The 21,133-nt window shown below is 39.2% G+C and overlaps 1 protein-coding gene across 1 annotated transcript in view; it reads left to right on the top strand.

Moving 5' to 3' along the window:
- ASPG (asparaginase) overlaps window positions 1-20,136 on the top strand; it is a 47,306-nt gene extending 27,170 nt beyond the window's left edge. Inside the window, exons 9-15 of the mRNA XM_017807420.1 lie at window positions 2,932-3,057; window positions 4,098-4,193; window positions 5,006-5,169; window positions 11,513-11,599; window positions 17,863-17,962; window positions 18,281-18,339; window positions 19,708-20,136. Of these exons, the coding sequence (XP_017662909.1) occupies window positions 2,932-3,057; window positions 4,098-4,193; window positions 5,006-5,169; window positions 11,513-11,599; window positions 17,863-17,962; window positions 18,281-18,334 (627 nt within the window). The 3' untranslated portion in view covers window positions 18,335-18,339; window positions 19,708-20,136. The remainder of the gene's footprint in view (window positions 1-2,931; window positions 3,058-4,097; window positions 4,194-5,005; window positions 5,170-11,512; window positions 11,600-17,862; window positions 17,963-18,280; window positions 18,340-19,707) is intronic.
- Window positions 20,137-21,133: the final 997 nt, after the last annotated feature.

Raw genomic sequence — 21,133 nt, 5'->3', positions numbered from 1 at the left:
TGTGCTAGCTTCTGCTTAGCTTCATGCCTTGAGCTTCTCTCTTGCATTTAAAAGCAATTGTTTACAGAGCCATAATTGGAACACCCCGTGGTTTTCTTTTCTTACAGAAAATACTATTAGACAAATAAAGATTTGTAGATTTGGAGAGAAAAAAATTCTCAGCATAAGTCAGGTGAAGACCATGACCGAGCCATAAAAATGCCATTAAATGATAGTAGTCTAGCTTGGATATTTTCTGTACTGAACACTCTATGTGGAAATTCATATGGGAGACAGAATCTCATCCCTTCCGAAGTCAGCAAAGATCTCGTCACTGATCTTAGTGTGGTAAAGATTTCATCCCAGACTCATTCACACACAGCTAATTCTGAAAATAAATATTGCCTACAGCCTCTTCCTTTACAGCATTAGTCATAAGAGTATTAGATTTTATTTCTCTAAGAGGAGATATGCTTTATAATACAGAAAAAGTAGAGGATTATTAAAAGGACCAGCTGCTTTTAAAATCAGAACCTCTTTAACAATATTCTTTCTGTTCACTGGTTGCTTAATCAAGGCTTTTTTCTGCAATTATACAACTATTTATCATGTTCTTTTTATACAAGGAACATCAGCTATGAATTAGATAAGGAAGCAGCAGGCTGCAGGAATGCCTGAGTTTCTATGCTTGTATGCAGTGAAATCATAATCCTGACACTTTGGGAGCTGACATTATGATGAGTCACTCTCCAGACTTAACACTGCATGCACATGTGTATCTCCCCATGGTGCTTTGTTTTTATTGAAACTGAAACAAATTTGATCATTATTTCATGCTCCATATCTTCCAGCCAGTAGCAGCTGTTTAGACAAACATATTTGTATACCTGTGATCATGAGTGTGGTGGCTGGAAGTACCACCTACCGTGCTTAGAAACAATTTCAGCCTCGGAGCTTTCAACTGTTTGCTGAAGCCCTGGCTCTGAAAAATGGGAGGAGTTATGTGTGTCTTCAGTGAGGATGTCAGGAACATACCCTGTGCAAGAACATGCTTGGCAGGCGAGACAGTGCTGTGTGAAGAGCAGTGTTCTTGCATGTGTTTGCACATACACACTTTAGAAACCCCAACTCTTCACTGGTGCCCCTTTGGCACACACACTGATCCTGGAACATACGTGCACCCGCTTGGGGTTTTTTTTAAATGCAAACTTTAATCTTCTTGCACAGACGATTATTTGACCTGGGACAGGAGAAACCTTCCCAGCTGGCTTCCTGCCTAGGTGTGTGAGTTAAAACTTCATTTGAAATCCAGTTTGCCAAGGTGAGACAGCTGAATAGTCAGGTGAGGATTTGATGATGTTTTAGGTACCACTGGCACAAGGTACTTCTACATCTTCATGTGCTGCCCTTTGGAATGTACTACACAGTTTTTGTGTGATGATGTGCTGGACCTCCTTTATATGGTTTAAAAAACAAAATTACTTTGTAATTCCTTTGAGTTATGCAGGATCAGTTTCCTCATTTCACTCATTGTACAGACCCAGAAACGATTGTGTTGGCACAACTGGGGGAGCAGCATGCTGCATTGCCTGGGCAGGAATGAGTGGTAAAGACCAGGAGAAAAAAGCCTGAAAACATGTTGTCTGTGGCAATATCTTCAGCTAAACATATCACCAAACAATAGTCTCCCAAGAGACAGAAGCTCTCCTGAAGCTGGCCTGGTTATTTTAGGATTCTCTTTCAACATGAAGAAGCAAGGAATGTGCCCCCAGACACATACAAATGTGTGAAGAGCTGGGAGGACTAAGGCACGCAGGGCTTTGCACTGGGTGCATTTAGCACAGGTGCCAATTGCTAAGGTTACCTGTGTAAAGCAATGATCTCAACCTGTCAGATTCTAAAAGTGTGCCAAAGCTGTTGGTATCCTCTGAGTTACATGCATATGGGACTCTTCCAGCAGACAGCTATGGTGTTGTCAGCTCTTGGAGGTTTTTTTTTTAATAAAGGGCATGCCTAGACACAAGTAAACCTGGGGCATTCCTCCTTCCAACATCACATCTGTTTCTTTCAAACTTTCACAATCCTGCTTTTTAAAATTCTAATTGAAATAACTATGGGCTTTATAGCTGCATCAGCAACCTTTTGTGAAAGAGTGCCAGTATGTAAAATTGTCAGAATTGAGGAAACCAGTTGCTTTTTCTTAATAACTGCCTTCTATCTGTGTTCTCCAGATTTCCCAGAATCTGTCTTTTGGAGTATTTTCATTTCTTTATTGCCCCATTCAAGTACTTTCTACACATGAATTGGCTGACCTTTTTACATTTTGATTTGGAGTTTTTTCCCAAGTTACCCATCCTGCAAACTGTTACATGCCTGTTTGCATACTGAATGACTAGTACTACTGTAAACCCTCTGCATTCAAAGCTGGATCTATGGCCAAATTTTAACAAAATCAGGGATAATGGAGCCGTTTGAAAACCCATGGAAATCCATGATTGTCTACAGGCAGCACTGGGCTTTGTTTTGAGGCCTGTGTAGACAGTCTGTGTAGGAGTCCTGAGGTTTGTGAATGCTGGCAAAAGGCAGCATTTCAGAATATTCTGGTCTTAAGCCTAACTCTGCTCATTACTCACTATCTTTGTGTTTTTAAGTAGGCTGCATCTTACCCCACTAGGGAACTTTTGTCTGCTTACTCTGAAAATGGGGGTGTTTTGTTATGTGCTTATTTTAGTTTCTTTGCTTTGGAAGAAAGCTTTATTTCCCTGTCTCTTGCCCTCCTTTGTCTTTTTAAACGTGCAATCTTCATGGGACAGTAACTATTTCTTTAATCTTTTGTCTGCATTTAATTAGTTTCCATAATTCCTCCAAACAATTTTCTAACTTGATAGTAAAGTTTTTTATTAGACTACCACCATATTTTTCCTCTGCTAACAAAGGGTTTGATTGCTTGCTTTTCAGATGCTGAGTGAGAATCTAAGAGGAGAAATGACTGTTGTACCCACAGGAGCCAAGATCTCTCTGAGAGATAGCAAGTTTATACAAGTGATTGCCAAATCTTTAAGTATCAGCAGCAAGGAGGTATATACACTTAAATATTTAGAATTAATATCATGTAAAGCTGCAAACTCAGTTAAATGAACCTAGATTAAAGATGAACAGCAAAGCTGAAAGAAAAATGGAATACTGTAGGTTTTATATTATTTTTTTTTAGTTCTAAGTGTCCCAGATAACCAGTTGGGCTGGGGAGAAAGGACACAATGACACCAAAATGTTTTTAATTAAAAACATATTAACTTCCTCTTTGTAGCCCCATCTTGGGTTTATTTTCTTGACTGGCTGGTTGCACTAACAAGCCTCAGACAGATGCTGTAATTCAGAGTATCAATGATATGAAGAAGTGCTTTGTATTTTTGTGGTCAAATGTATTGACAGTTTGGAGCAATCCAAATAATAATGGGTAAACCAGCTTAATTGTACATGCAATCATAGAAGGCTAAGGAAGCATTACAAAAGTGTAGAGACACCTGTGATGTTTACTATTAGTCCTTCTCAACTGGAAAATTAGAAAAGATAATATTGGTTGTTCAGATGCTCGATTTTCTCTTGACTTGGTTTCAAGGAAGATGGGATTTATTAACTAATGTATGGTTCTTCTTTAGAGAGCATGAGAAATGGGAGGATATTCAGGGGGCCTCGAGGGTTAACAGGATACACAGGTGTCTGAGGAATCACATGAATAAAGTTGATCAGTCTTGAGGAGGCTGGACTATATGGTCTTTTCCAACTCCCACCAGCGCTGTTTCTCTTACTGTATTGATGAGTAGCTACGGCAGTAGAGAGATGGTAATAGTGTGTGCACCCTAAATGGTATATATAGATATCAGGTAGCTGTAGTGTTGCCTGGGAGGAATATAAATCTTATGGATGTGAGACTGACAAAATGTAAAATAAACATGAGACCTCTTTCCTTCCAAGAACTAAATGCTACCATTTTTAAATATCCAAGTGACTAATTTGGAAACTTTACATGAAAGCAAGGGTGGTGTTTTTATCACTTGGATATCAATCCCATTAGAGGCAAAGCTGATATTAAATGTTTAATTTTATTTGTTTCTCAGGAGTTAGAAGCCGTAAGAGATGCATTAATTCCACCTTTGGCTTGTGCTGCAGCTAAACTGGGTGACATAGACGCACTAAGAGCCATAGCAGAAATGGTAATGTAAAATTAACAGTTTGTACAAAACATTAATTTTTAAATAGAGCTGTAACTGATGGGAGGAAGCTATGCTCACTGGAATTGGTCTTACAGTCAAGGTGCTTTGACTATTACAAGGTCTTTGCCTTTCAAGACTGGTATGTTCTTTCCCCTCTCTGTTTTTCAGCTGTTTATATTTTCTTTTGAACTGTGAAAATACAGGTAGATTAAAATGCAAGTTCTTATCTGCTAACTTTGGAACATTTTAAAATGGTTTGTGCTGCTTTCTTTTTGCTTAACTTTCTTTATACATATTCATATCCAGCTTCTGGATGTAAATCTGTCATGATTAAAAAAAAGAACTTGAAAACTATATTTAAGCAAAACACAGTGCAGTGTTAATTCAGGATTTCTGGCTCTCCCCATAACTCTAACTTCGCTTATACCTGAAAAAAGAAACAGGCATTTCCCTGTCTTCTCATTTTTTTCCCCTCTTTGCCTTGGTTTACCCTACTCTTGAGACTTTGGTAATGGGCCTCAAGAAAGGATAAATATATCTTGAAATTAAGAATAAACTAAGACAAGTAAGATTAGCAGTCTACAGGCACAAAGCTGCTGTATGGTATGCTGAAATAAAGAGCATATCTGAGGGAGAAAACATGCAGAAGGTGAAATAAATATCCTTATTGGCACTGAAACAATCCTACAAGATTGACAAGCAATTTGGTGGCAGAATTAAAATGTGAAGTATGCACCTACTGTGTGACGTATGCAACAACTTAATGTGCAGCCATTATCTTTTTAGCATATGAAGGATATGTCCTTTTGTAGGGTGGAAACTTGAGCTGTGGAGACTATGATGGCCGAACTCCACTTCATATTGCAGCCTCTGAAGGGCATTTACCACTAGTTGAGTATTTGTTGATGTCTGGTGCGACTGTTTATGCTAGAGACAGATATGGATCTACCCCACTGATGAATGCGATCAAGTTCAGGTAACAATTTATATACTACTCTATGTAAAGTTTATAGACCTTTTATAATTTTAGATTTCAAGTCCATCCCTGCGTTTTGGTCTTGTTTTGTCTCAGCAGTCAAGTGTAAATTACAGCAGTTAACACATACCAGCTTTGTTTCAAAGGATGTGACTAGCCTAAATGAAAAAAAATTAAAAAATAATATGAAATGAAAGCAAACAACTTGGTATGCATGCAGAATTTTAGCATAAAGTAACCTATTGCTGTCCTCCTGCCAAGACTTTGTCCATAATTTCAGGGCTCCACTCTTTATTCTGAGGCTTCCTTATAAAACACAGCCAAACTGATCACTCCTTTTGACTGTCAGAAGTGAGAGTGCAGGACCATGGGCTGTCTGTTTTCTTTCTGCCCTTCCCTTTCTCATCAAGACCAGACTGTTTCAATTGGCACAAAGTATACCGGTAGGTTGACATGTTTTAATCTTTCCCTTCCACCAGTGCTTTCCTGACTCTCCTGCTGGATGACTGGTTTTCTGATTTTTTTCCCTTCCGCCCACTCATAATTATATGGGATGGCTGCATGGCCCTGCCTGCTTTGTGGATTTCCTCTTCCTGCTGTTATGAATGTCAGCAGTTCTGGAATGGTAGCCATGGATTTGCAATTTACTGGCCTCTTCCACATTGTATAGTCCTAAGGAATGGCCATAGCACAGAGTCTAATAGTTATCAGTAATCAAAATTTAATTTTAAAACACTTAGTTTGTATAGCCTGGGGATTCATGGAGCCATTGGTCTCCTAACGTGTTAGAAGCTGCATAAAATAATCTCTCCCTGTTTCTTTGATCCACTTTCAGCTCCTTATCTCATATTCAGTTTGTATTGTAGCAGATGAGAAGCCATTTTTTTCTGTACAGGAGCTTGAAATGGTTGAATTTTCGTGGTCTTTGTGGATGACTGTCCCCAAATATTCCTACAGCTTTCTAATGTTGACAGGTTCACCTGGTTTGTCAAGCTGGAGTTAGCTCCCTGGGAGGTCTGACAGTGTGGGATTACCATTGGCTGCAGGAATAACTCGAAGGCTTCTTCTGTTTCGAAGACCAGATGTAGAAAACTCAACAAACTCTATTAATGTGGGAGTTGAAGTCCTGAATGGCCACGCTGTGCTATTGCCATACCTACTGCATGGTCCCTTATGGCTTTGTAGCTGTTGCTTTACCTCATGAATATATAAGCCCTTCACTGGAAAACCCTTAAAGTCTTAAAGCGAAAACAAGCCCAACAGCAAATCAAACAAATAACCTCGCAGCTGAACAGAGGTGGCTCTGGTCCAATGTGAGAAAATGCTAAAGCATTAGATACTATTAGATGTTCCTGCAAATCAGGCACCTACTTTTTTTACCACACCCATCTACCGCCTGAGGAATTTCACATGAGCTTGTTGTTTGGATTCCTTAGCATTGCCACTCCTATATTAGACTCCTACTATGACTCTTAAGCTCTTTAAAACTGCACACCCGTTTTGATACAGGGAATTGTAAAAGGAAACTGCACCATAACCATTTTCAGTTTCTCTTTTTGTTTCTATTGTTGGAATGAGAGGAAGAGTTGACTTAGAACTAATCTCATAAATGCGTATTTATGATCTGCTGTGTACTCACACTGCATTTCACACTGGTAAGCATATAAAGGAGCATGCTAAAGAGCAAACAGCTGTATATGTGTGTAATTAGATACCCACTAAAAAGATTTCTGCTACAGAAATATTTAAATTCCATTTATTAAACAGTTGTAAGTTGAAAGTGAAGAGATTATCCCGATGCAGCATACAAAGTGGCAGGGAGGGAAGGGGGAAAACTGATGTTAATGAGTAGTCAATGCTTTAAACTGTTTAATATTGTAACTTTCTCAATTTTACTGAATATTGCATCAGCTTAATCCCATTTTCTGAGAATTAATATTTGTTTAATTGGCATTTAACTGCAATACAGTATCCACTCATCTTAAAAATAGCTTTCTTCGAGTCTTTTATGTTACATTTGTCAGTGGCTTGCCTTTTAACCAGCATGCAAACCTATATAAAGATGACTGATTTCTCTTTTCCACTTAATGATTTGTAATGATGAGGAGTTATGTGTCTTCTTAAAAGCTTCTTAACATAGCACTGTCAGCTGATAGACCAACAACTTGATCTACTTCTATGACAGTCTCTTAAATTTTTTGACTTTAAGTGACTCTTTCTTTGTTTCTTTCTAAATAAGAAATAAACTACTGCATTCCCGCTTTTTCATTTGTAACTCTGCAATTTGCTTGTAGTCTTATTCACTTTAGGCATGAAGCTAAACAGACCACTGTTAATTTAGGCCAGTTGCTTGACATATCAAAATAAGTGGAATTCCTTTAATTTCTTACAGCACCCTCAAGGGATAATTCATTTTCAAAACAATAGAATAATATTTTTTTAATAACAGAAACTCTCTAAGCAGGAAAATGTCTTGAATAAAAATTGTGTATATTTTGAGTAGTAAAAGCACTTCCATTTACTTGTAGAGCAGTGGTAAAAGGTTGAAAATGGGGAGTTGCTCATATAGTGCTGTGAGAACATCAGATGAGAGGCAGTAAAATTACCTCCCACGTAAATATGAATTTAAATACTTGATATTTTGCAAGGTTACATTTACATTACTTCAGGAAATCTAAGTGAAGAGTGAAAACCTAACCACCGCTGACTCCAGAAGTACACTGAAGCCTCTCCTTACAGTGTTTGAGCATAAAATTCCCACTGATACCATGTAGAAAAGTGAAATTAAGCTGATCCTGCCATAACCATTCCGCTTGCTAGGGGAGCAAGCATGAAAAAGAATGAAGCCAGTCAAGTTTGGATACACATTACACCTGCATTTCTTTAAAGAGAGTTGGTGGAAGGTGTGCACCCTAAGGCCCCAATCCTACAAACTCGTACATGTGTGTTAATTTCACATGGATGATTCATCCCTTTTGAAGTCGATTCACTTCAGTTCGTGTCTGCCAGGTGAAGGCCTGAGATGATACGTACGGTGCAGAACCTTGATTGCTGTGAGTCCGGAGCCCTCATGAACTGGGAAGAGTTCAGAGGTCTTTATCTGGAACTCAGACTTTGCTCATAGCGCTGAGTGTTGAAGACTGCACCAAATCATATGTTTTGCTATTAATACATTAAAATACTAGTATCCATTTGAGTTTTTATGCCCAGTGTTATCAATAATGGAACCTAGCAGAGAGGAGACACTAGAAATGCCTTCTCTCTATTTGTTTTTTTCCTTCAGAGAGGGATGAATAACAGTGATAGTATTATCAAAAGGCTAACTTAAGTAACATATGCAGAATAGCATTGTTTCTATAGCTGTGTCTGACCATGCTTTGGTAATAGGGCAGCCTAAGAAAAGGGAGACTCAGGGACAGCTCACAGATGACAATGCTTATCAGGTGGGGCTAAAGTGGGACATGCAGCCGTGTACCAGGTCGTGATGTTGGCCTTCTCTCTACACCTTGACCTTTCATTGTCCAGCAGTTCCTCTGCTCTTGGTTTTGTGCTGTCACCTTAGAACAGGAATTGCATTTGAACCGTTCCCAAGAAGTTCATGGCTCATGACACGACCTGAACTTCAGATCAGCTAAACTGTGACCCTTGTGAGGCTTTTGTAATGCCACAGGAGAGCAGCACTTAAAGAAACAATTTCTAAAGACAAATACCTCTCATGTGCCCAAGACATAACAGTATCAGAAAATTCACAGCCAGCCTCTTGAAATATGAATAATGCCCTTGTGGTAGGTACAAGACAGCAGAAGTGGTGCTCTGGTTAGGGCTTAAGTTCCTTCAGAATGTAGATAGCGTTTGGGTGCAAGTAGGAACAAGCTGTAGTGCAGCTCACCTCCTGCATAGTTTTCATGTTGAGCGATGGGAATGTGAGAGGTGGTCTGTTTGCTTTCTTGGACAGATCTGCACTTCATAGTCACAGTACTAAATTTAACACTTTTAAGTTGTGCTTTACTATTTGTCCCTATTCTTCCTCTCCCTTACCCTTTCTCTAACAAGCAGTAGCTCACAACACTTCCTCTTCTTCCCACTGTAGCAAGAAACGTGATTTTGAATAACTCCCAGTCATTGGGACATTGTATTTCTATTTAGAAATGCTTTATTGTAAGCATTTATTGTTAGTTAACACTGTTAGTTTCAATGCTTAAAGATTTATTTTATTTCAAGCCACTTTTTTTTTTTCTCATTTAAGTTTGCTGAATTAAATAAGCAGGATAAATGCTTCCAAATCTGCCTGTACCAAAGATTTATAGAGTTCCCCTCAGAGTAGTAATGGCTGTGTGGCGTAAGTGGGACTTGAAGTGCTTTCTGGAGGGAATTTTGCTACCAATGAGGAGTAAACAGTTACAACAGGAAGAGAAAACCTGGCTTTTTGCTGGAATCCAGAGATACAGAACCACACAGGGGAAGCACACTGAGGGAGGATACCACACAACATTACATGCTTTGCTGCCTTTTATCTTTTAGTGCTGTCCCATAGCACAGCTTTGATTTTAAAAAGTGCTTGTTTCATGCTTCGATTTCTCGTATAAGGTGGGAAATGAGGAATACTTCAGGGCAGTTGTTGGAGAGTAAACAGACACTCCCCATGTTCAGTTCAGTACCCAATGAGAGCTTGAGGGAACTGTTCTACTTTTAATCTATTTTAGGTCAAATTTCATTTCAGCTGATTACTGTTTTGCTTAAGACTGAGAATTAAAAAACTCGTACTTGTAGAATTCATTCTACACCACAGATTGAAAAATAGGAAACCACGCCATTATTTGCTGGCTCAAGGAGATGCTTGTGGATGACTAGCCACGTCGTAAGGGACCCACCTGAGAAAATATTTTAGATAACTGAACAAACTTGAAGCATGTGCTGTTCCAGCAACGCTTTGCTATGAGACAAAGGAAGATATTTTTTTTTTTTGGCTGTCAATTGAAACAAAGCACAATTTTTAAAAAAAATTGGTCTGCTAGGTTCAATAACCTGTGTTTGGAACACCAAAATGATTCTTAGAGCATTTGTACAGTTCTTTGGCTACTTTGCAAATTAAAGATTTTATGTGAAACATACAAACTTACATAGGCTTTATATGGATAACTGTAATGTAGCTTCTGACTGAAGATTCAGTTTCCTAAAAGGAGGCAAAGGGATTAGATAAGCAGTTTAATCCAGTTGAAATTAATGGAATAAAAAGGCCCATGGCTATCACCAAGAAAATGCAAGTAATTAAGCAGAAAGTGTATCTGAGCTTATTTTTTATTTTTAATTACTACAGATGAGCTTTTAGCTAATGGGTTGGAAAAGCTCATATATTTCCTATTAAATGATAAGCCTACCTCTTTGTTTTGAAGTATTATAGTATAGCAACTTACTTAAAATAGGAACTGTGAAACTATTCCTGATCTACTGGGTCATCATGCTCTTTCTGGAGAAAAAAACCTGTGCTTTGATTTATAAACTAGATCAGTTGTTTAGCAGAGGAGCACTCTGTCACCTCCTTTTCAAACCTAGCTCTAAACCTTTCACTAGGTTACTTATGAAAAACGTATTTTTACACATTTTTGCATCTGTTATGTTATTTTCTACCCACAACAGTAGTTTTGGAGAGCAGCCTTTCCCATAGAGTTTCTCAAACATCTTACTAAGGTGTAGGTGTTGGCTATTTGTCCCTTTATTTCAAAGGAAAGGACAATGAAGACCTCCTAAAATCTCCAGGTAGAAATAAATAATAAAGGCATTGGGAAGAGGGGGTTAGGAACAGGTGTGCTTTTGATGGCAGTTCATAAGAATACTTACCATCATTTTGAAGCCCTAAAAACCTGATTAGCTTCCCCATTAACCTAAAGATTCACTGCTTATCTGCAAGAAACACCTTATATTTAAGACTGATATATATGGCCATTGCATTCTTTAAAATACAGGAACAATGCTATGTAATAAGTAATCTCACTGTTTGCATGTATTTCAATCACTAATATTTCTGCTGTTAATTTAAGCTAGCACTAAGGTGAAGATACTAAGAATTCTTGGAAGAGGAGAGTATGCATCCATTTCCTTTTCAGAGCTGAACTTAACACTTCCTTGAGCTTAGTATATGAATGAATTTTTTAAAGGGAGGGCAGCTCTGTTTACATCTCTGTGACATCTGTCACCTTGGAGAAGATTCATTGATTCTGTGATTGTGGGAAATCTGATATAAGAACTTTCACTGGACTCTTTGTGTATATGACAATGCTGGATTTAGGGGAAAAAACCTACAGGTCAAGACACTCTCTCTGTTTTTTCTATTCCTCTCATAAAGGCACATACAAGTGATTAATTTGTTACGGGAAACGGGAGCGCACCTTTCAAGCCAGGACTTGGAGAATACTGGAACAATACTCTGCAGGTAAATGTGATACAAGGTGAGGTGGCCCTAAAATTGGGATGGAGGGGGATGGTTTTTCAGAAAAGACTCCAGAATGAAGAACTTTGGAAAAGCACTTGGGTCCCTGGCACATGAGTGGCTATTTCGATGCTAGACAAATAATAAGGAAACAAGTGAAGTGATGAAATTAAGAATCAACTCTATGTCAAAGCACCAGTAACTCAAGAGACCTCCAAAGTAGACGGTATTGTGGAGATCAGTGACCTGGAAGCACATACACCCCATTTTTTTCCAAGGTGTTTTACTGAGGAAGGGTGAGAAAGAAGCTGTTCGAGATGTGACTTAATAACATCTCTATTTAAAAATAGAGCTGCACATTGTGTGTCATTTTTATTGTCTTAAAATCCACTTTTCAGTTATATGGAAGTGTCTTCTATTCTAACTAGTATATAGTAATGTTCTTAAAAATAACTAAATCAAATGGACAGATAGATTTAATCCCAAAACTTGTGAACAACTGCTCAGTGTCACTATATTTGAGTTTAGGAGGATATAATTCTCTGTTAAAGTTGCTTTTAATACATAACAATGTGGATATGTATTATGAAACCAAATAGATATTAGATTTAATTTTTTCCAGTACTTGTCCTGAATTACAAATTACTCTGAAAATCACGAGAAACTTTCATGTATTTCCTAAAATACAGTTTTTACTTCATTTCTTCTTTCTATTTTTGAAAAACAAACAAAAAACCACCTAAGTACTGGCCTTTGAATCAGGACTTGGCAGGAAACCATGAAATTTGCAGGGACCAGCCAGGGCTGTATAATGTCTACAAAACAAGGTCAAAGTGAAGCTTATGTGCATTCTGTGTAGAGACTGGACTCTATCCTTTGAGTAATTCTAGAATTAAGAAACACTAGCTGGAGTGTTTCCATTGTCATAACATGCTCAGAGGAGACTGGGTAATAGGGCTTTTACCAGGAAGTTAAAATATGCACTTCCCAGGGCACTGCAAGTGATAGGACAGAACTAAACCCTTGGTTTGTGTAGTTTCCATCTGCCAAAAGGCGAGAGGAGTGGTTTAGGGAATGACATTCCTCTGCAAATAAATTGGCCCCTTACTTAGCCCTGGTGCCACATGCAGAACCAGTTTGGCTAGCTGACCTGTCAGTAATATATCCCAAAAGAAAAAAAAAAAAGGAAAGAGAAAGAGGATGTTTTAAACAAAATGTGGTTCTGATGCAGTTTGTTACAGCTTTTTAGGGAACATTGTACCACCTGCATCTGTATTGCACAGTCTCCTGTTGTTCAAAGCTGACATTTTGATAATCAACAGTTCAGATATTTTTGAACTTGCATTGGTGTTTGTAATTTTAGTATAAAACAATGTAAATCTTCCAAACAGGGGGTGGGAGTGCAGATGTGCAGAGGCTGACTGAGGACTCAGCACAGAGTGCCATACTCGGGATGAAAGGGGAAGAGGCTCCCACATTGGTGTGGGTCAGGAACTGGGGCTGTGGCTCTCTCCCACTCTCTGGAGTGGTGGCCGTGGCCAGAGGTGTGTCCATGGACAGGCATCACCACGTGGCCTGTACCAGGAGCACAGCCAGGCAGTGGTCAGGCTTAGAGACAGTCTGTGAACAGTGTCTCTTCCCTGCACTGCTTCTGCAGAGCTTAAGTGCTTCCTTTGCTCTTGCTGTTTTAGAGGGCCTGGCACAGTCACTTCCACCAAAGTGGACTTTTTCCACAGAGCGTTATTTAGATGCCTAAAAGTTATTAAATCTGAGGTACTGGTGTTTGTCCTCTTGACAAAATGTCTCTGGTACTTCTTCTGCAATATCCTCAGATGACCTTACTGATACACTCATTTCTCCAGCATGCTTGGGCTCACTTCTCTCTCCTGCTTCTTACCTCCTCCTTTTACGCCCTTTCTTTGCAGGCACTGGCACCTTCATGGCAGTCAACATGTTCACCTGGTCAAGCTAGTTAAAGAACAAGCTATTTATAACATCTCCCCTTTGTCTGATTTGAACTATTTTTCTACATCTCATCTGTCTTGTAATGTGCCTTAAGCTGCATTTTTACCAACCTGAATTTGTCACCAAGGCAGGATTTCAACTTCTTGGGGCTTAGGAGGAAAAAGCTGCTTGTTCTCTGATAAGCTCTTGGTTCCTACACTTAGCTAACTTAACTTTTTCTCCTTACAGTTCTGTCTGAAGCAGAAACTATAAACATGTTTTTCCCCTTTGCTACTTAGCAATCCTCGAACAAACTGACTTTCAAAAAAGACCATGAACAGTGATTTTTGTGTTCTAATACCGTCTCCTCAGCTCTCTTCTGTTTAGACTCATGATTTTATAATAGAATAGAATAGTTCAGTTGGAAGATTATGGAGATAAAAATAAATGTGTTCCTTTGGCATTGGTGATGTTTGAGAGGGAAAGGAGTACCAGCCAGAACTGAGAGTTGGACAGTATCAGTGGGAACTCTTGTGTAGGAAGTGGAGATGTACATAGATGCAGCCAATATGATCTAGTTATTAAATCTTCCATGGTTTCATTTGCTGGTGTCTTTTTTTAAGTGAGGGGTGGTAGTCTGGCTTTGGAATCACTTTGTTGATGTTTGGTATCTGGTTCATGGCTTTGTTTTGAAATGAGATCTCAATGTTAGTAATCTGTTAAAAATGTCAGAATATCTTCTCATATTGCAGTAGTATTGTCATCTGTCTGCAAACCCAAACCATGATGACATAAATTGGAACACTCAGGCTTATTCTGAAAGCTTGTGGAGTTCTGGAGTTGGTAAACAGTTGATTTGTGTTTGGTTTTTTAAAGGAAAAAAATTTGTATAGAATTGAGATACTCTGTTTAAATCTGTAGTTTACAAAATACAAGGGCATAAAGCCAAACCAGCTTTTTCTTTCATATTCTCAGATTTCATAAAATGATATTATATACAAGGATGCAGCCTTTCAAAATCAGCACCTTTCAGAATAAGATACTTCTTCAATTTGACACAGACTTGAGGGGTAAGGCTGGAGAAGGAAGGATAAATATGTCTCAGCAGGAATTAGGACCAAGCTTCCTGCCTGCTGTCTTTCAAAGAAGTCTGTCTGTCTCAGCTGGGATAGATGTGGAGACACTAGCTAAGAGCAGCACTCACAAATTAGTTCAGGATGCAAGACACTCTTTGCACTGGACTTTTAACTTTTTTTTTAGGATTTTCGTCTTTAAAAAAAAAAAAAAGTAGTAGATAAAAGATTCTCTCTTCTGCCAGGGTGATGATACACCTGAAAAAAAGGAAGTCTTTCCTGATCACTTTATATGGACACTGAAAAAGGAGAATTGCTGGCATTGCTGAAAAAGCACAGCTTTGTGTCCCTGGGAAAGATGAAATCCTAGTACCTGAGGAGGCAGGAGGGAACCCCAAGGTGTCATTTCACAGTATTTATTACTTCCCAAATCTAGAACTGCATTGGCCCTTGTCCTTATAAACCCTCTGAGACCTGACCAGCTTCACTCCTGGTACCTTGGCAGTAACAGAGCACGCGTTAAACTGCAGCTTGATGCTGGTGGGGTGAGAGACACAGAATCAGAGAGCATAATTGCACTGTCACTGTTCTTGATATCTTAGCTCTGTCATCATCATGGCTACATTAGCCCTGCTGAAATTGTGATATGGATACATAATAATTTCTTTTCTGACTGCAGGAGTATTGATAAGGCAGCATGCCTAGGATTATCTGCTGTAAAAAGTATCAGTCAGTTTAGTAAAATGTGTTAGGTAGTTCTTTATCACTAAGCAGGTTTTAAACATCCTGGTAAGTGTATATTGAAGCTATCTTTAGTCCATTTCATGATATAAAAGTGATGGACTTGCTGCTTAGAGGTTGCATTTGTAGTTGGAATGGTGCCTATAGTGTAAATTGAGAAGTCCTCTGTATATATTTGAGTATATGAAGTACATTTACAGTGTGTAAAGGAAGTACAGATGTGTATGCCTCAACTATGGAAATCTGGAACTGGAGAAAATGTTTTGTGGTGATTATCAATTTGGTAAATAGTAGGTATCTTCTATTTAGAGCGGTATCTAAATTTTCTCTCAAGCTACATCACCTTATGTTCTCTGGGTCACGTAGAATACAGTTCTCACTTGATCAGTAAATGGCTGCTGCAAAATTGAAGATACTTCTGTGTATTTGGAGTGCTCTAATGTCATGGAAGGAGACCACTTCACAGGTTTGACCTATGGCAGTGGGGGTTAAATTGCTCTTTCTGAACAGGTGCTATTAGGCAGTTAATTTTCAAGTGAGTGCAGCAGTCCTTGTTTGTTGCTTACACTGGTGATAGCTGAATTGCCCTCGATATGTAGATTGGTAATACTTCTGAAAGTGCTGGTCTTTGCCCAAAGTGGTTTCCACTTTGTATGTGACTGAATGATGAGATTCTGTTTGGCAAATACAGGGCTTTTCTGTCCAGTGTTGGTGATGCTTGTAACTCTCTAGTTAGGCTCTTTGTTTGTTTTTTGTTAGTTCCTTAATCTGTGACTTTACAGTGTTAACAGCAAGAGACTAGTTTTTGTAACTAAGATAATTCAGGTGCTCCAGAAGTGGCTGCTAAGCAATTTCTTTGCTTTACTAATGGTTACACTTTTTCTTTATTAATACTCATTTCTTTCCTGCAGTTTCCTTACTGACCTCCCACTGAGCTTCCTGTTAGACCTCCTTTGCCTTCCTCTGTTTCCTTATTGCTTCTGAGGCCCCATTTTTGTGATGGCAGTTTGCATTAATTATTTAATGATCCTTTCCTTCATGATGGCAGACTGAAGCACTGTTAACCTCTTAATACCCAACTACCACTTCCCTGTCCCCCAAAGGCTCCAGTTGTAGGTCATCTGGGGGGTTACACAGAGGAACACAGAGACTATTTGCTTTCTCTTTTCATGCCCAGCCTCTGGGACTGCTGCAAGCAAAAGCCTCTCTCTGACTTTCTCCTCAGACTGCTGCAATTAGAGGCTTCCACTCCCCTGAAAACATATTTCCAGGTACTTAAGAGATTTAATCAACAAGAGAAGTGATTTCAACCTAGCAGAGAAGTGAATGTTGCAGCCCTGCTTTCATGGTTTCTTCCATGAGTTTACCTGACTGTCTGCCCCTTGCATCTTTGAGCCGTCTCCACTCTTCACCAGCTCTGCCTGGCTTGGTTATTATACTCAAGAGCCCATCATCACCACCTCCATCCCTGATGCCAGCACAGTGCCTTTCAGCCCCAGCGAGCACTGTTTAAGGCAGCAAACTCTGAACTTAATAAGGGTGGGGAGGGCTCCCCCTCTCTTAATGAGATTCAACCTCACTTGATGATTATCAGCATGGTTCTGCTGAAACAATCTGCAAGCTCACAGCAGAGGTGAGGTCTGAAGCCTCACAGATGCTGCTATCCTGAGGAGACTGAAGGTTGCCCTCCCAGCCTTCCCATCAGTACAGGCTGTCTGCAGGCTTGGTACAGACTGTCATGCTTTTGCATATGTACAGGCCTTTTACCAAAATGAAAGTTAAAAATGAACCTTAAGTATTATGGATTAGTCTACCAGGAGATGTGCGAAGAAATAACCTGGTGTATATTCCTCTGAAAACTTTAACTTGCTTATTTTTTGATCCTTTCTATTGCTTGTTACATGTGGAAGACAGAGGTCATCCTTAAAATGCCTTTTTTTTGCTTGCTGCCCATTTAAACCTTACAAATTATCTTGTAAAACTCAAAACATATAGCTGTGTTACTGTCCAGATGATATCACATAAATGTGCTCACATAACTTCTGATAGCAAACGTAGTTATGCAAACTTGTGAAGGGGGTTTTTTAGTGGTTTTAAGTAAGTCCTGTGTATTAGTGGCCCATCTGCTTGTGCTCTCATTTACTCAGCTGTATCTTGATTTAGCTGTTGCCCTCCCCCCAACTCATTTCACGAGATAAATATTGTGTTGTGAAATATGAAACTGGATGACTTTTTTTTCCCCTTTGGTCATAGTCACACCCACTATGTGAAACTAGCCTGTTGTAAGTACTTATAGCACAGCCCTATTAATTTAAGGAACTGATTCATCAAGCTGTGTTGCTTGCTCAGCTGTTCAAAACTGTTGTAATAGTGTTCCTTACCTCTCTACCCTGGCAGCCATGTTGAGTCTGTTCTGGTTCAGCATTTGCCTGCTGAGCTAATTGACAGGATCCAGGAGCTCACTGAAATGGAAAGATTTAGAACCAATATTAATTATTCTTTTTCCAGCCTTGCAGCTACAGGCGATGTGGATGGGTTGTATGCCTGGTACCTAGCTGGTGCAGACCTGGAGCAAACTGGTTATGATGGCAGGAATCCCTTACAAGTAGTAAGTTGTGCTGTACTCCGTATGGTGTGCTAGCTGAGTGAGTAATAACGTGCACTGTCGGATAATATTCATTTAGGAAAAGTAAATGTTGCTTTGTGGATTATAAACTGGATTAGAATTTGTTACAAACTCAAATCTGGTGCTCTTGTGAAGCAATAAATAGTTGGAGCCAGAATTTTTCTCATCAATGTCAGAGGAATTAAAATTTAAATTGGATTTTAATTATTTTGTGGTAACATACTCTTACTTCCCACAAGTAAGTATTTGCATGTCCTGGTGCACAGGATGGCAAGACTTAATTCACATCTCTACTTACAGGCAGAGGCTACAGGACAGAAGGAGGTTCTTGACTTCCTTAGACAAAAGCACTGAAGAAGGTAAGATCTAGTTCTCAAGTACTGGAGTTCTGGAATGTTCAGCTCAACATACACACATATGAAGAGGGATTTTGTCTAGTTCACCCTGGGACATGTTGGTTCAGCTGCAGTCCTTGTCTTGGTTTCTGATAGGACTCCGGGTACTTTAATCCTTCCTTGTAGAGTGGGGCTAATGTTTATTCCTCTTCCTGCCTGAACCTGGAATGGTGTTTTTGTGCATTCCACAGTGTGGTTCTGAACTTGGTTGGGAATGTAAAAACTACCAAATAAAACCACTGAGGGCAACAATGTGTTGTCCCTTTGGCCTGTTGCAATAAATTGCCCCTCTGTCTTGCTTGCACTACAGAGGAAATGCCTTTTACCAGACACGATGCCAGGCCTGGATCTCTGCTGTGCCCCCAGTGCAGGAGCGTTCCCTTCCCCAGTACAGCTGCAAGGAGATCACAGCTCTGAGTGCAGGATAGGGCAGTGCCATGGTCTCCCTCTTGCTCAGATCTTGGATGCAGCTGCCTGGTTGTCCCTGACATGGACTCGCTGCATGGATTCTCTTTTGTGCTGCTCTCATCCAAGGTGTGTTTCCCTGGACGTGTCCATGTGAGGCAGGTGTGTGCCTTGTGTTCAGAGCATCAGATCTGACAAATATCTCTAAGGGACCTTGTTTGGGTATTTGACCTTCTCCAGTGCTGTGCCATAACTGGAAGCATTTAAAACACTCGCCTTCCATTTCTCAGAGCTCCTTTCTGATGCAATACATTTTTGATTTAGATATCTCTTCTCCAGTATATTGGCAAGTCTAGTCCAAATTTAAATATTGGGATGTGTTAACACAAAATGTAGTTAAAGGTTTTGCTGTGTGAGTGGCTATCTGGCCAATCTTGTGTCCAACTTGAGAGATGTTAGTGGGGACTGCACTTGGAACAACTGCATTTTTGATTCACTGTGTACCGGGCTACATGAACATGGGACACAGTTTTTTTGCTTTGCTTTGAAGTTCTGGTGTTTTCTTTGGTTTCAGCTGATATAGAGGAATTAGATATAATCACAGTCTCAAGTCTTCCAGTGTTCAGGATGACGATGCCAAAAATACCTTCAGAATATGAGTTATATTGCGAAGGGACTTCCATTTTCAGTGGAATAGGTCTGCAAAAATTACTTTTCTTTTGTAAGTAGGGAGTGAATGTGTTAAATCCTCAACTCTTTCATGGATCACCTCATAATTCCTTTGGACTGAGCCACTAGTAGTGTAGGCGGACTGAAGGAAGTCTTCAGTACCGCATGAGAACTGGCTTGGCAGGCTACAAGGTAATCTGTTCTCAGGAAGGTTCTGGATACTGCCTAATTCTAAACATCCATTTTCTCTTTCTCCAGAGGCTGCAGAAGATGTTCAGTCATCATCAGAAATACCGACTTGAACCATTCATGGTGTTAAGTCCTAATGGGAGAAAAAGAGGAAAGGAACAATGGTAGCTGTGCTTGGGGCATACAGGCAAGCTAGAGCTTAGAATGGTTCTTTATTTAGAATCACATTGTTTTGCTAAAAATTATTTGCTGCTTTATCTTTTAATCACTTTTTTTGAAAAGAAATTCTTTTAAACAAGTGACGCTGGAATATATTGTCATTCCTGTACAAATTCTGTTTTTAAAGAGGCCTTTTGAATATTCTTATGTTAGCTCACTAACAGTATTGCAGGCATAGCAAATGGAAATGCTGTGGTGATTTCATACCAAGGAAAAACAGTGGATTGTGCATTTCTGGGTTACAACTAATAAAATCTCTGAGGAACAATGTTGATTTCACTTGGTCTGGTTTTTTGCAACGACTTGTATCACTTCAGTTGCAATTACAGCAATTGTGAGTGTCAGTGCAAACAATTGAATCAGTCATGGGCATCTGCCTGCAGTTGTGTACTAATCTTCACCAATGTGTCACTATAAAACCTCACTTGAAATGAGTAGGAGGCAGATGCCATAAAGCATGTTTGTGGGACTGCCTAAGTGAATTGATTGTTTTATTTCTAATAGCATCTTTCCCACATCCTGACCGGAATATAATCAAGATTGCTACATGCTGGACACAAAATTCTTTGGACTGTAAATGGGATCTCAGTATTAACAGACCCCAAGTTTAAAGTCTGAACACTTTCAAACTAAAGAAAGAAAGCAATACATATCTTTACAGCTGTGTCTGCTGTAGAATATGTAAACAAAGAGAATAATTCAGTCAAATGCATATACTGGAGATGGCAACTTTTAATTTCACCTACAGCTTCTGCAGTAGTCTATGGGGATTTTCTATCTGCTTCATCTGAAGGGAATCTTTGAAGTGCAGATAGTTTTTTCTTTTTCCTCTTTATACTATTCAATCTTCCCACAGATATTCTTATCATAGAGAAAAGCTGCATGGACTACTTGCTCAGCCTGTTAGTATTAAAAGATTCCCAAGGTATGTTGCGTGTTAGATCCCACTAAAACAAGGTAACTGTGCATGTAGTCTAAGAAAATGCTGTATACACTCCAGTTAAAAACAAAACCAAACCATAAAAATGCTTGATTAATATGAAGAGTAGTGCACCTCTTCACTACAGTCACAAAAATTACAACTATGCTGTCTCATTATTAAATAGCTGATATTACATTGCAATAAACATGCTTTAGATTGAATAAAATGAATGCAGAATAAAGTAAATGAGATCTAACATCCAAAATCAGGCATCAAATTTATTATCTTTCTGGTGTCTTGTCTGTAAGTACATAAAGGTGATGTATGTAGCAAAGTAATGTGTGTGAAAATTTT

The sequence above is a fragment of the Lepidothrix coronata genome, unplaced genomic scaffold (genome assembly GCF_001604755.1).
Source record: "Lepidothrix coronata isolate B3197 unplaced genomic scaffold, Lepidothrix_coronata-1.0 Scaffold19, whole genome shotgun sequence".
NCBI classification, from domain to species: Eukaryota; Metazoa; Chordata; class Aves; order Passeriformes; family Pipridae; genus Lepidothrix; species Lepidothrix coronata.
Note: the sequence above shows the minus strand (reverse complement) of the source record. Positions and strands in the feature narration are given on the sequence as shown.